General features: G+C 33.6%; 1 protein-coding gene across 1 annotated transcript; it reads left to right on the forward strand.

The window, feature by feature from the left end:
* Nucleotides 1-549: 549 nt before the first annotated feature.
* LOC110683187 (probable cyclic nucleotide-gated ion channel 5) lies at nt 550-13,720 on the forward strand. Its single transcript, XM_021859535.1, has 8 exons — nt 550-976; nt 1,268-1,364; nt 2,301-2,901; nt 4,368-4,580; nt 7,756-8,063; nt 9,839-9,950; nt 11,019-11,255; nt 12,695-13,720. Exons 2-8 carry the CDS (start codon nt 1,321-1,323, stop codon nt 13,385-13,387), a joined length of 2,208 nt encoding a protein of 735 aa, XP_021715227.1. The 5' UTR covers nt 550-976; nt 1,268-1,320; the 3' UTR covers nt 13,388-13,720.
* Nucleotides 13,721-15,768: the final 2,048 nt, after the last annotated feature.

Here is a 15,768-nt window from a genome sequence, read left to right on the forward strand (position 1 = left end):
CCAAATTAAAACCAATACAAAACGTAGCAATTTGTCATATTGTTATTTTAAATTTTACTTAATATCTATACATTTTTACATATTATCAAAACGACAAGATTCCAAACAAATACGAAGTATGATATAATTCTAAATATTACTTACATTGAGTGGGGGTAATTTTATCCGCTAATATTTTTATTTATTTGATCACGACCTCCTTCGATTTTTTGTTGATGATGGTTAGCAATGGTGCTGATAACGTTTTATGAAAATAAGGGGAAAGAGAGAATATTAGAGAGAGATGTAGATGATAAATCCTTGTTATACTCTCATTTTATAAAACCATGCCATATACATACATATGAGCATAATGTAACCTTCATGGACAATTAAAATTCCATTTAAATGGAGGTTACAATGGCATATGGGAGTTACAATTGATGACATAATATTAAGGTCTTAAGGGAATTACAAGTCATAATGAATGTCTACAATAAATATATTTTGTAACAGTATTCAAATTTTCTTTTATATTTAAAAAAAAAAAGTTGTCTACATTGTCAAACTATCCAAATACAAGACGTTGTCTATTTGCCTATTTGGATAATTGGTCTTTCATTTGTCTTTTAGATTAAAAAAAAAAAAAGACAATAGTAAAACTTGTGCATACCCAGTCGTAACACCGGCGGCCGGCAAGCTCCACCTTCATTCCTCCGCAAAAAATCATCGCCCATCTTCTTCATTTCACCCCCTTTTTTCTGGGTTGACCATCACTTTCTTCTTCCCCCTCAATTTCTGCTTCAATTTATCTACCTCATATTATCAAATCCTAAAACTTTATCCTGTCAATTTCTTGACCCACCAATATTTCTAGTCAACTTTGCTAAAACTCTTAATTGAACTCCTCTAAAGTCCCAAACTTCACGAGATTTCAACTACACACAAAAATTAATTAAAACCCCTTCACAAAAATTCATTCTTTTTTCTAACCCATGTATGTTTCTTCAACTCCCTTTTGTTTTTTTTTTTTTTCTTTTTTATTAATTTTCTGGGTAGTCCATTTTCTGATGTAGATCGGATAGTCATGAGTTTTCTTTTTATGGATCCTTGTAATTACAAGTTGTTTTAGCATGATTTAGCAAGTAATTTTTTTTTGTTTTTTTTATTCTTTATTTTTATTTTTTTTGGGTGTGGCGGTTGACAATGAAAAATAAGGTTTTATGATCATGATTATTGTTAGGGGGTTCATCATTTCACTAATTTTTTGCTGTTTTTTTGGTTGTAGGGTTGAAATACATGTATATGATTTCCAATGATTATTCATGTATATGACTGCCAATGATGTTCGATTGTGGTTATGGTCAGAAGGATAAGTTTGTCAGGTAGCAATCATCTGTTATTTTATCTTTTGCTATTTACTGTATTGTGATGAATTTGTGGCTATTTAATTTTCATATTGCTAGACCTTACCCTTCTAAAAATAAAAATCATTGTGACCCTTTTTCTGGTGGGTTGGGCAAATGAACGAACCCAATACTTTGGCTGTGATAATTTAAGTATTAAAGAAAAAGAAAAAAAAGAAAAACAGACATGATACGTATATTTCCTATTTTATGATTCTTCTCTTTGAAATGTCTTAATTTGGCAGCAATGGTTTTAAATCTTTGAATTTGCCTGTATTGCATCTTGGATGGTTTTGTGTTTGTATGTTTATTTGATATAGGAGATTTGTCCTGAATGTTCCGGTTACTCCACTCCACATAGTTTTGAAGTATATGCATAATTGGTAATTATGTGACCCGGAGGCTGGGGATACGCGTGATGCTGTCATAATGTGGTCATAAGAGGTTTAGTAGTCAACATGTTATTATACTCTTAACTCATCACTGTTTCACCTATGTGTATCTCAGATAGCAAATTTAAAATGTTGAGCATCATGGAATGATCTTGATCTATTTGATTGAGGAACATATTATGAGTAATTTATTATTAGTGCTTTGTTAAAAGTTTTTTGCTGGACTGGATAGCAATATGGCATTTTGGCTAATACTTGATCATGAATACTGATGTAAGCTGCTTGACTGCACATTGAAAGAGATTTGAAGTTTGGTGACTTATTTCAGATTCTTGTATATAATACTTGACGCCCTTTTTTGTTTTGTCAATTAGACAAATTAGTTTATCAGGCAAACTTAAAGATCATTAGCACACAAGTTGTTGAATGGCCTGGACAGATTGAGTGCGACTAATGTGGATACGAGTATGATGCTTTTGTCTGCTCTTATTTTCATTTGTTTATATTTTTCTGTTTCGTGTAGGTTGGATGATTTGGATTCAACAGCTTCACTGTCTCCTGCTGCCGCTGGAGTGAATAAATGCCGATTTGGTATTGAGGGGCTTAATTGTGCTAATAATAATAATAACAATTATGCAATCAACAGATCATCTAATTCTTTTAAGAAAGGTGTGATGAGAGGTTCTGAAGGACTCCGTTCTATTGGTAGATCTCTTAGATTTGGGGTTTCTCGAGCAGTGTTTCCTGAGGATTTAAAAGTCTCTGAGAAAAAGATTTTTGACCCACAAGATAAATTTCTACTACTTTGGAATAAACTATTTGTGGCATCATGTATTTTTTCGGTTTCTGTGGATCCCTTTTTCTTCTTTCTCCCAATTGTCAATCCGAAACTGAACTGTCTGGGCATAGACCGAAAGTTGGCTGTTGCAGCCACTACAGTGCGTACAGTAATAGATGTTTTTTACCTCATTCGTATGGCTCTTCAATTCCGAACTGCATATATTGCTCCGTCATCTAGAGTTTTTGGGCGGGGTGAACTTGTCATCAATCCTGCTCAGATTGCAAAGCGGTATCTGCTGGGCTATTTTATCATTGATTTCCTCTCCGTGCTGCCCTTACCACAGGTTTGGACTTCTTTCTATCACTTTTTCTTTTGTATTATCGGTACACTCTGCATTGATTTTTGCGTCATAATTATCATGCCTTAGTGTGTGCACAAAACTATAAATTAGCATTAAGGGGGCCAAAAATGTGATACTTTTTTTTTTCCTTTTCATTTTTGGGAGGGGGATTAAGATATAATAATAGAAAATCAAGAAAGTTTTACCTATAAAATGGTGTTGTCGATGAATAGCATTCCATATTTTGATTCCTCAACCACAAATTAAATCAAAACACATACTGGTTAACATTGCACAATACCTTAGAAGCCATAGCAGCCACGTTACACTTTTTTCCTTATCTGTCTAAATTATTCTTCTAAAAAGAATATTATGCTCCTGTACTGAAGTTGTCCGAGAGGGCAGCTACTGAAGTTGTCTGAGAGGGCAGCTACTGAAGTCCATGCATCCGTGCTTGATTTCAACTTGGACAGCATTGCTGGAGGTGGAGAGCAGTTGAATGCCTCTTTTTCGTCCATTACTGTTTTTGGTGATGGGTTTGCTATCTTTTTTGGTATCAAGTTATCTAGAATGGTTACAAGTGCATAGTCTTTCTTACTTTATTGCTTTAGGCTTTCAAATGAAAAGTGTGACTAGAAATAAATTAAGACAATACATCTTTTACAAGTATATACACTGAGAATGATCTGAGAGAGACCAGATTCTTCATATGGGTATACATCAGATTTCTTAAATGATATTGACCTGAGTCTTTCATACTTTTATGGGGTTGAATGCTGCTGGTGATTTTCTCTCTTTTTTATAAAATTTGATTAAGGATTTTGTCATTAGGATATTGTCTTTTATATTGTGCTACTCCCTCCATCCCCAAATATAGTTCCTCTTTGGCAAAAAACACGGGAATTAAGAAATGGGAGGAGATAGTTTATAAAGTACATAAAAAAGAGTAAAGTACGAAAAAAATGAGTGGATAACAAATGATAAGTACATGAAATAGAATAAAGTACATGCACATGGGGTGGGGTCACAAATATTTAGAGAAAATATGAGGGTATTGTAGGTAGTTTAGTGAATAAAAACAAAAAAAGTGAGAATAATTTGGTAATTTCATAGTGTAATAATAGAAAAATATGAAATGGGAACAACATTTTGGGGCACCTAAAAAGGAAAGTGGGAACTATATTTGGGGATGGAGGGAGTATTTTTTTCCTTTAAATTTTTTATTTGTATTTTATTGTGAATTGTAGCAAATAAGTTAATGGACAAACTGAAAGATAAATCTTTGAAAAGTATCTTTCATTGGTATTTTGGTACTTGTTCACTGTCTTACTGTGATGATGTGAAAATAAATATTTGTGAAGTGCATTGAATTTGGTTGATTTTCATCTGGGCCAGAAGTAAGCATGTTCTGACAAATTTTGTGTTGTTTCTTCCTTTTGATTTCCTTTTCTTTTGGGTTCCTTTGGCAGATTGTTATATGGAGGTATCTGCAGAGGCTGAAAGGTTCTGATGTATATGCTACCAAACAGGCGTTGCTTTTCATAGTCCTGATTCAATATATCCCTAGATTTGTCAGAATCATTCCCCTCTTCTCAGAATTGAAAAGGACATCAGGTGTTTTTGCTGAAACTGCATGGGCTGGTGCAGCATACTATCTGCTTCTCTACATGCTCTGTAGCCATGTAAGTAAATGCTTTACCCTAAGAGACTTTTGTTTTGGCTTTAGGTCTATGCTCTCTTATTGTTCTCGATTATTCTTTGTTGGTTAAGTAGATTGTCTGATGAGGAAAAAAGTAACTGGATTTTAACGCAAGATGATGTCCACCTTAGAGGCATGTGGCCTTTTATTGTTTTACCCTCATATGGGGCAAGGGAATTGGTTGTCATTGCAATGTTGATGTGTGACAATGGTTTTGTTTGGTTTTTTTTTTTTTTTTTTTTTTTTTTTTTTTTTTTTTTTTTTTTTTTTTAAATGCTGCCTGTAATAATATTTTTACTGGGTGTATTTTATGTGAGGCTAGTTGTTAGGGGAAGTTGGATATGCTGCAAGTTTTTCATTAATGATTCATCATTCATGGCTGAGTCTGGGAGATCTCTTATCTATTTTGGTGTCACTATAAAGAATAATGATCAACCCAAAGGTAGAAGCTAGGTAATTTGTCTGATTGGCACAGTCTTAGATAGAGAAGAGGTTATTTAGTCACTAGAGGACAAGGAATCCTCTTCTATGTAGAATTGAAGCAAAAGAAAGAATGCCAGTCTGTCATACCAGAAGCTCAGAAGTAAATCAGCGGGAGTAAGCACCTTACAACTTTTATCACTAATAAAGAGCTAGAATTACTAATACATTGTTTGGATACAAGGAAAGGGAGGGAAAATTAGAGAAGGGAAAAGGAGGGGGAAATGGAAGGAGAATTTTTCATTAATTGTTTAAGAATAAAATGTTTTCAAATTTGGAAAGATTTGGAAGGCAAATTAATTATACAATCTGATTATCACAAAAAGACAATTTTACCCTTTAATTTTCCTTCCAAAACCAAACAAATTACTCTCTCCTCTTTCTTTGTCCTCGTCCTCTGCTCACAGAAGCTAGTCAACAATGGAGGCCGAAATTATCGGACAACAATTGAAGTTCTTGAAGTCCAATCCAGATGAAGCTCCTCAAAATTTGAGTGAAAAGAATTCATGACTTTGATGATAGCTCTTAGGAAGAGACTAGATGAGTTTGTCTGAGTTGACCCCGTAGTTGAATTTCTTTTTCCCTTTCCTTCCTTTTCTCCTTTATCCCCACATAAGGGAGTTGAATTTCTTCCTCCCTCCCCTGCCCTTCTTTTCCCTCTCCGTCCTTCCTGTAATTGTATCCAAACAAGCTGTAAATGACCCAGAACATCCCATTATAGAAGATGGGTTGATGCCTTGATGGTTTCTTCTACTCTTTACTATAACATTCAGATCACTACCAGATATGCAGATGTCCAATTGTATCTTTGATTTTTAATCATCCCAAAACCAGTCTGTCACACTTGTGTTAGCCTCACTAAGAAGCATAGCACAATCAAGGCTTTACCCAAAAAGTTTACTCAAATAGTGCCTGTCACTCATAGTGAAGAAATAGATTAGGATTAAGTTTTGTACCTTTCTAGCAGATAATACAATAATCTAGAGATAAAGGCTCAAGTTGGCCACCAGTAGATAACTAAATGTGTTTAGTTCATACTGTTGCTACACAAAAGTTTTAAACTTCAAGAAAGTTGAAGAAGCATAGCACAATCTAGGCTCCATTATAAAATAAAAGTTTAAATTAGCACCAGCCACCTCACAGGAGGACTGAGTTCTGTACCCTTTTGGCAGATAATACAATAACCTAGAGGCAAAGACTCAAGTTAGCCCTTGGCCATTGCACTTGTAGGTTACTTTAAGTGTTTAGTTGTACAATTGCTACCTAAAAGTTTAAATAAGAAGAATGACTTGATGTTTATGAGATTATAACTTCTGGATGAGCTCCCCCACCCCTACTCTCTCTCTCTCTACTATGGAATTAAAATTCGGTCATTTCATTACAGAATGGTCACTCATTAATGGATTTTGGATTATCCTTTCCACAAAATCCCTTTACGTCCCCAACGAAAAAAGTTGCATTTTATTCCTCGTGTCGCCCATTATGTGACGGTGACTTGTCGTGTTATTATTTTTTTTTATCCCGTTAAATCCATTCTTTTGTCTAAATTGCCCAAAAGTGTTATAGTTAAAACATGATATTTCAAGAAATTATTTGTTAACAAAGTTTACTAATTCATATTATGATAGGTTTGATTATATTTTATTTACAATCCGTTTCTATGGCAATGCCACCAACATATTGTTTATGCCTCTTTACCATTCTTAGGCCTTGTTCGTTGCACTCAAATTATGGGGAAAAATACAAAGTCATGGGAAATTCATAAATGGGTAGTTGTTTGGTTAGCATGACAAAGTATAAATGTAGGAAGTTGAATTTCCTTGGGAAATTGGAATTCCTATAGAATATAGGAATTAAAATATCTACCTTTACCTTGGTTACTCAAGCTTCCCACATTTATTTTTTGGATGAAATTACATTCCCACAAAAATTCGAGAAAGTAGTTAAAGTTATAATACATGGAAATTTCGTAAATAACCAAACAAAACCTAGGAAGTTATTTCATGAGAAATACAATTTTTCTTATGTCAACCAAACATGATTATAAGTTTATAACTTCCCATGCATTGTAATTTCCTATGGGCATTTAAATTCCATATGCAACCAAACGAGGCCTTATTTATTACATTCGTTCCCCTTTTCTTACAAACTTTTGCCGCGTTACACAAACTAATCTAACATAATTATGGCAAGGACGGATTTAGGTTTCAAAATGAAACACCATAATCATCTACTTATGCCTATATTTCAGCAAGAACAGACAATCTCTGTCGCTCTTCAAGTCCTTAATTGATCAACCAAAAGGCTTGACCAAAACTATTCATCTTGTTTTTTTATGCATTTACGACATCTTTGTGGCAATTAACGTCATTTGATGGTTGTTTTCAATAAGTTAATAACATGTTATCATGGATGTGGACTACTTTGCTTTCACTTTGATATTTGGTGATTGTGCTATTGTTATCAATTTTATGCGTGTGTGATGGAATATACAATGACTGCAATGAATTGTTTTTTCATTTTTTTTATTTTATAATTTTGTAAATGCTCTATGAATAAACTGAAACATCTTGTACATAATGACAATAAACACATTAAATACTTTTCACCATAACTCTAAAGATTTATTATTAAACTCTGAGATTAACTGTGACATATATTGAATGGAATTATCACAGATAGTTGGGGCTTTATGGTATCTTCTAGGCATGGAGCGTAATGATTCTTGTTGGCAGAAAGTTTGTTATGATAATAAGGGAAACTGCAGCTATAATTTCCTGTATTGTGACGATCAGCAATCACAAGGCTATCAGACATGGAGCAATATAAGCGAAAAAGTTCTTTCTGCCACTTGCTCTGGGAAAGAAGATGATGACGGATTTGACTTTGGAATTTTTGGACAGGCTTTGACGTCTGGCATTTTCTCATCAAGTAGCTTTATATCTAAATACTGTTACTGCTTATGGTGGGGGCTACAAAATTTGAGGTAAATAGGGTGCAAGATGACCACAGTTTATATAGTGTTGCTACATATGTCTTTTCTTGAACTTTGTAACTGATTTCATGCTCAGATATTGTCATTACATCACCTCACACCATTCTCAAAGTATCATCCAACGCTTTTCCATCAAAATTTTCAATTAATATTCTTTAAATTCCTTCATCAACCTAATATTCTTCTGTTATTGGTTTAATTTTATTTTTTTGTCCAGATTTTACAGTATATTTTTAAGGAAAAATCTATCAATATGTCTTGTTTTCAAAATTATTTAACTTTTACCATCATCTTTCTTTGTTAAGATTCAAACTTAATTTATATTGAACCATCCAATGATCTCTATTATATTCTATTCTGTTCTGTTTATTTTTGTATTGAAATCTAATACAACCCAAGTCGTGAATTATTATACAGTTGGTGCTATAGCCACTTTTATGTCAGAAACTCCCATGCCAATAGGATTTCTGAAGGGTGGATTTCAATTTGCAGTACTTCAAATCAATTTATGTTAGCAATAAAATAATGGAGAGTATGTTCAGGTCACAGCGGCATGCTAACCTGCTATGTTGCACAACAATGAGAAACAGAAATTTTGAATTGTGGATTAGCAATATTCATGCAGTAGTAAATGTGGAAGTACAAAACCTAAATCAACATATGGATAATTTTGCTTATTAAGAGAGTATAAAAAATGGGTGTATTAAAGTTAGTTTGGTTTATTCATAGATATTTTTGAAAGGTGACCCTCTAGTGACTTGTCAAATATTGTTGAGGGGAAAAGCTTAATCACCATTCAGAGAAAATGTTGCCCCTTGATTGTTTTTTATGCTTCCAAGATTTTAAGTTACTGTGACCTCAGGAGAGTGTTTGTGCTTCACAGCTAGCCGGTGGCCAACTAAGGGTTCTGCTAGAGATATCACTGACATGTCCACAGGTGTGAGTCAAGATTTCAGGCTTGTTCATGAGCTTTTACGCGAGGCAGTTTGATATAATATTGATGGAGAGAGAATAGGTGGGTGGTGGTTGGTAATTATTTGTTGGTGATGATTGATGAGACATGGGAGTGAGAATGTCTTTCAATAATGGTTTCAGAATTGAACGGAAAAGAAGGTCTTTTAATAATGGTATCTTAAATCAACAAAGAAATAATTGGAGTTGTAAGGTGACTGCAGTAAGTAATATACTAGGACAGGTTATTGGCTAAATAATCAACTAGGCTTAATTAATGCTTTGTCAATCAATATACTAGGATAGGTTATTGGCTAAATTATCAACTAGGCTTAATTAATGCTTTGATCATTGCTTCACCTGCTTACTATGTGTGGTTACCACTATATTTATGTTTGTAAATTGTCAAGTTCTATGTACAGATCTCATAGTGTACTTAATGCTTATTGATGGACCTTTGAAGTTGGTACCAAAAATTGTTTTGCATTTTGTTCTTTGGCTTATGTGATTCAAGTTTCTTTTTCTTTTTTCCTACTTGTCATATACTTCCTCTGTTTTTTAATACTTGCAATACTTCCCTACAATGGAATTGTCACAATACTTGCAACACACTCTAATTGGAAAGTTTTTTGGTTGAAAGTTGTAATATTACCCTTTTTTAAAGCTCATGGCCCACTTAATTATACTCCTAACAATGTCTTAACCCCATTTTAAGTGTGTTAAGGAGGCCCACTTTTCTTAAATACGATGAAGAAGTGTGTACTTTTATGGCTTAACATGTCATGGTGATTTAATTTTATCTGTATATGTTTCAGTACACTAGGACAGGGACTTCAAACCAGCACCTATCCGGGAGAGGTCATATTTTCCATTGCACTGGCCATTTTTGGGCTTATCCTCTTTGCACTATTGATTGGTAATATGCAGGTAAATAACTAATATTAATAATATACAATTAAAGCTTGTTAGGAAGCTCTTGTTGCCTTGTCCCCCATGCTTATATTATCATTTAATGTTCCTCTTTCACTGTTGATTGGTAATATACAGGTAAATAACAATACTAAAAATATACAATTAAATCTTGCCAGGAAGCTCTTGTGGCCTTGTTCCTCATGCTTGTATTATTATGTAACAATGTTCTTCATTGAAAGATGATTGCCTTAGATTTTATAGCTTTATTAACTAGGATATTCATACAATTGATTACCAAATATGTCTAAGCTTGAATAAGCTGTCAAGCCTGACCCTAGTTAGAGTGGTGCCTAATTCAAAAAGTTGTTTGAGCTTTGGTTCATTCAACATCGCGTTTTTTCAACCCTTGTTTGTATAATGCTTCACTAGCTATCTTGCTTAATTATCAAGTTTATTACAGCAGAAGTTCTGTTGACTTCTTTAAAATTATCAGCTATCTATGGTAACAATAATCTGGAATTAAATGTTCTTTATAATTATAGGATCTTTATAAAAGAAAGGGAGTGTTTTTTGTCTCCAATATTTGTAGTGTTTTTCCAGATCTTAGTCTTCCTGAAAATTGTACACGTACTGATAACCCAATCTTGGAACAGGGGACACTGGATCAAATTGTAACGTGATCTGCAAATTTGTATTCTAATAATCCAGTTTGGATTTTTCTGAACTTTTAGACGAACTTTGAACTGGCCCTTTGCTGTATATAATCTATTTTAAGGCTTTCAGAGGACCTGATCCTAAGACAATTTTGAATTTGCACCAATATTTTTTGTGCAAAGAGAACGCAAAAATGTTAATAAATGGGCTTTAAACCAAAATTATCGAAACAATTTTCAATATTGACCTGAACTATACTGTGACTCGAGTGAGTACTCATATAATCTGATATTGACCTGAGATATAACAAATCACACTTGTATTATTGTTGATTTAAATGTTTTCTAGCCTAAAGTGACAACCTAAATTCAATAAACTGGTAGAAAATGGGGTTGATTAAAGACATTTGATTTTGTGCTCTTCTTGCAGACTTATCTTCAATCTCTTACCATTCGACTTGAAGAGATGAGGGTCAAAAGGCGTGATTCAGAGCAGTGGATGCATCATCGTTTGCTGCCTCAGGAACTCAGGGAACGTGTTAGACGATATGACCAATACAAATGGTTGGAAACACGTGGTGTTGATGAAGAGAGCTTGGTCACTAGTCTACCTAAGGATCTCAGGAGGGACATTAAGCGCCATTTGTGTCTTAAGCTAGTGAGAAGGGTAATTTCCTTGCCTTTTTTGGTTTTCATTCTTGCTTATTGATTTCTTACATTGTTACCTTGATACATGATTAAATTATTGGTATCTGTGATCTATGGGAACATCTGAATTGGTTGGGGTTCGAAACCTTTTGTAGACAACAATGGAGAAGGCATTTTTAATTCATCAGTTTAAACTATGAAGGATGTAATGTCCTTGGACATATAAAGTTCATAATAGCAAAATATTAAGTTTCTTAGTAGCTCATATCATTGGTGCTTCTTTCTCATGTGAATTTAATAAAATCTCTTGAAACATAGTATCACTTACTGGAGTTTCAACTAGTGCTGAAGTGACTTATTATTGCAATTTGTTTAATAGAACTCGTGCCACGCAAAATATTGTCTTATATGATGTTCTTTCTATTACCTCCGTTTCAAATTATTTGCAATGTTTAGACATTCTACTCACACTTTATATTAAATCGTTGCAATTAATTTGAAACGGAGGTAGTAGAAGAGTTTGGGTTTATGTATTTTCCTGTATTAGATTTCAGCAACTTTTAGTCTAGCTAAATGTTTCCAAGGCCCTTGAGTTTTTTGGATGCTTACAATTAGATGTATTAGAAAAAAAGGGTATGATTGAGGCCTGCCAGTTATAATGCTTGTTTAAAGTAGGAGAGTTTGAAGTACACATCTGGTATTAAATGATTTATGATCCAATTGTAAGCAAGCACAAATTAAGCACACAACTTTAATTAACTTTGACATGAACAAAAAATGATAGACCCATAATAATTATTTTTTTATTTTTTATTTTTTTAGTTTTAAAATTGTCGTTTTAGAAGAGAAAAAATATTTTGTAGAATATAATACACTTAATAATCAAAACTTTTTTTTTTCCAAGGGAAATCAAAACTTTTTTTTTTCCAAGGGAAATCAAAACTAACCTTATTTTATTTATCTATCAATTTAATTAACTAACTCATGTATTCACAATAATTTTTGAAGTTTATTTAGAGTATCATGAAAAAAATATCAACTTTACAACTTTTTTACAAATGAGTGTGAAACAGATGAGATAAATTTATTTTTTTTCAGATAAAGAAAAAAGTAGGAACTAAAAGAAATAATTACGGAGAACTAACTTAAAAGCTTCCTATGATTGAGGGAAATTGAAGGTATTAGGAGAGAAAAAAAAAATTAATAGTGGTTTTTGCTTTACTCGTAGTAATAGTTTTAGATTATATTCATGGTTCTACTGTCTTCTTTGGTGGTGAACTTCACAAATTTATTAGTTCTGTAGGTTATTTGTTGTTAAACTCGACAACTAATGCTTTTCTCATTATAAACACCAAAATGGTTTGTTGAAGGGGGTTTTTTTTTTTTTTCCCAATTGAATGACATCCATCCAATACTCTCTCATGGAATATACTTATAAAGCCTCCGACATTTCTATAGGTCCCTTTGTTTGAAAATATGGACGAGAGGTTGCTGGATGCAATCTGTGAACGTTTGAAGCCAAGTTTATACACGGAGAAAACATACATTCTTCGGGAAGGCGATCCAGTTGATGAAATGCTCTTCATTATTCGTGGTCGCCTTGAGAGTGAGACAACCGATGGTGGTCGAAGTGGATTTTTGAATCGCAGTTCATTAAAAGAGGGCGACTTTTGTGGAGATGAGCTTTTAACTTGGGCTTTGGATCCCAGATCTGGGTCTAACCTTCCATCATCTACTCGAACAGTGAGAGCCATCACAGAAGTTGAAGCCTTTGCTCTTGAAGCAGAGGAGCTCAAATTTGTAGCGAGTCAATTTAGGCGTCTTCATAGTAGACAAGTTCAACATACTTTCAGGTTCTACTCAGAGCAATGGAGAACATGGGCTGCTCGCTTTATTCAAGCTGCTTGGCGCCGATATTTGAAGAGAAAATTGATGGAGCAGCAGCGCCTCAAGGAAGAGGAAGATGCTGAAGCTTCAATGAAGAGTGGCAATGGTGGTGCCTCTTATAGCCTTGGAGCCACCTTTCTTGTATCAAGGTTTGCTGCAAATGCCCTTCGTGGGGTCCATCGTAATCGACTCTCCCGGGCTTCTAGTGTTCTGGTAAAACCACCTAAACCTCCAGAGCCTGACTTTTCTGCTGATGCAGACTAACTGCTTGTTTGTCTTGAAGGCGATTATTAAAGCAGTTACAGTAATTTTATCTATTTATATTTATTGGTGGTTCCTTGAAGGTGATTAGTTATGTATAATACACAGTACAAAATATGCATAATAACTTGTATCAGGGGGTTCAGATTTATTGTTGTACGAAGTGTTATTTATTGTTAAAAACTAAATATATTTGTATAGGTGTAGTCTATAACCATCCGAAGCTGGTTTATTTGTTCAGGTGTCGAACTTAGTTTATGTTTTGTCAAGAACAAAATCATAGTTTCTCTAATCTTATTCGGCAATGCTTCATTGAGTAGCCAAAACTTTACGACAGTTACTTCTCGGCTTATATATACGATTTTGTTACAAAAATCACGTTCATCTTCTAGTTTGTCTACAATCCTTCAAATATCTGTTTCCAGATCCTCTTTTCATATCCAGTAGACTACTCTTATAATTACAGCTTTTTGAACTTGTTGCATCGTTGCATATTAATCTCTTTCTAGATTGAATTAATGAACATATTGATCGGCAGTTGGACCTCCACAATCATCAATATATGATGCGTAAGCATTCAAGATTTCCTTTCTTGATTCGTTCTTGGAACTTTCTTGAATTTTCTTGATCATTCTTGAAGGTTCTTGGAAGTTTCTTTAATGTTTCTTTAATTAGATTTTGCTTACAAGTTTTTACCTTTCACTTGAAAGAGTTTTTCTTGGTTCAAGCATTAGGATCTTTAATCTTTTTATTAGTTTCTTTAAATTAGGAGTTAGTTAAATTCGATTCTTAATTAAGTTAGTTTAAACCGAGTGTTTCAGGCGTGGTGAGCAAGCTTGGTAAGGTTTGAAATCTTATCCAAGGGTTTGAATTCTTATCCAAGGGTTTGAAATCTTATCTAAAGGAAAATCGTGTTTTGCTAGCTTGCGGTTCAAGGCTTGCTTCCTTGTTCTCCAAGTTGGTTTAGAAGTCTAGTTTTCTTAGGATTGAATTAGGGATTTGTCCTAATCTTCCTAGGAGAGTCTAGCTTATAAATAGGCTTGTTATCACAAGAATTAAAAAGAGATTTTATTTTTGGAAAAACATAGCTTTATTGCTTGTTAATTTGGAACGTTCTTTTCCAGATTTTCTTTGTGTTTGACGAGTGAAGTTAAACATAAAAACCCTTAGATTAGGCGAGTGAAACCTGATTTAAGAGAGGTTAAATTAATTAGTGAGTGAAGCTAATTCAAACTATCCTCAAAAAACCCCTAAATCACGATATTAAGGTGAGTGAAGCCTTGAAATTAGATTTAGAACCCTTAGGCGAAAACAAACGAGTGAAGCTTGTTTAAACCTATGACTAAACGAACCAAGAAACACATCAATATACGTCACCATTAGTCCAACAAAAGCAGCATAATCATGCTCGACAACCACCAACGATGCCCTTGTTTGGTTTTTCCTATAAACGCGTCGTCTAGTCCTCGTCCACACCAACAGGCCAGTACAACTTTTGATACCTTATAAAAAGATTGCGTAGTTTCAGTCATTTAAATCATCATTATGGCATAATCTTTAGGGACGAAGAGAAAATATGTAGTACAACATGATAAATAAATCATCATTCATTGCATATAAAAACGTTTAGATGTGAATCGATAACTTCTTAATGCCATTTAAAAGTATTTTTCATATAAATTTTTGGCTAAGATAGTACGTATTATTAATTATTAATATCATAGATTCTTAGGAAAGTCAATATGACTATCAAACCGTCAATTAGTTATACAAAAAACAAGAAAAGTTATAAAATAAAATGAACCTCTTTACAAATAAAGTCAAATGAACTGACTGTCGGACTGTCAATTAGTTATATAAAAAAAAAGTAAAAATTATAAGCAAAAACATAATTATTTGCAATTCCGCAAATTTGTGTTTGCCGAGCATTACTTGAAAAGAGAAGACTTCTTAACCATTCAATCATTCATGATGATTCGTCAATACTCTACAAGAAAACCAATAAATTAGATTTCGTTAATTACATAACAATAATATTCATCAAAAGATGTGTTGCAAGAAACATAATTCTCCTAGTTTCATTGCTTGTGTTTTTTTGACTCGTAGCCAAAACCGTGTTGTGAATGCTTGGTTAATCATTTGGTCATTCCAAAAAGCTTACCATCTTCATCCCCTTTGCATAATTCAAGGAAATATACGGCCCTTTGAATCATTGAATAAAAGTTAACAATATTTTCACTTTAATCTTTTAAGTCAATGGAGCCACATACATTTTTGGCCCCTCATCAATTTAAAAGCCTTGAGATGGATGCTCATGTTCGAAGCTTGATTGCAATAGAATTCTATATGAACTCGTATTTGTGGGGTCGAGAAAATTCCTCATT

The sequence above is a fragment of the Chenopodium quinoa genome, unplaced genomic scaffold (genome assembly GCF_001683475.1).
Source record: "Chenopodium quinoa cultivar QQ74 unplaced genomic scaffold, ASM168347v1, whole genome shotgun sequence".
Taxonomy (NCBI): Eukaryota; Viridiplantae; Streptophyta; class Magnoliopsida; order Caryophyllales; family Amaranthaceae; genus Chenopodium; species Chenopodium quinoa.

Coding starts and splice junctions, on each gene's coding strand:
- LOC110683187 (XM_021859535.1), top strand. CDS start 1,321: ATGATGTTCGATTGTGGTTATGGTCAGAAGGATAAGTTTGTCAG. Junction 1,365..2,300: donor CAGAAGGATAAGTTTGTCAG/GTAGCAATCATC, acceptor TGTTTCGTGTAG/GTTGGATGATTTGGATTCAA. Junction 9,951..11,018: donor TATTGATTGGTAATATGCAG/GTAAATAACTAA, acceptor CTCTTCTTGCAG/ACTTATCTTCAATCTCTTAC.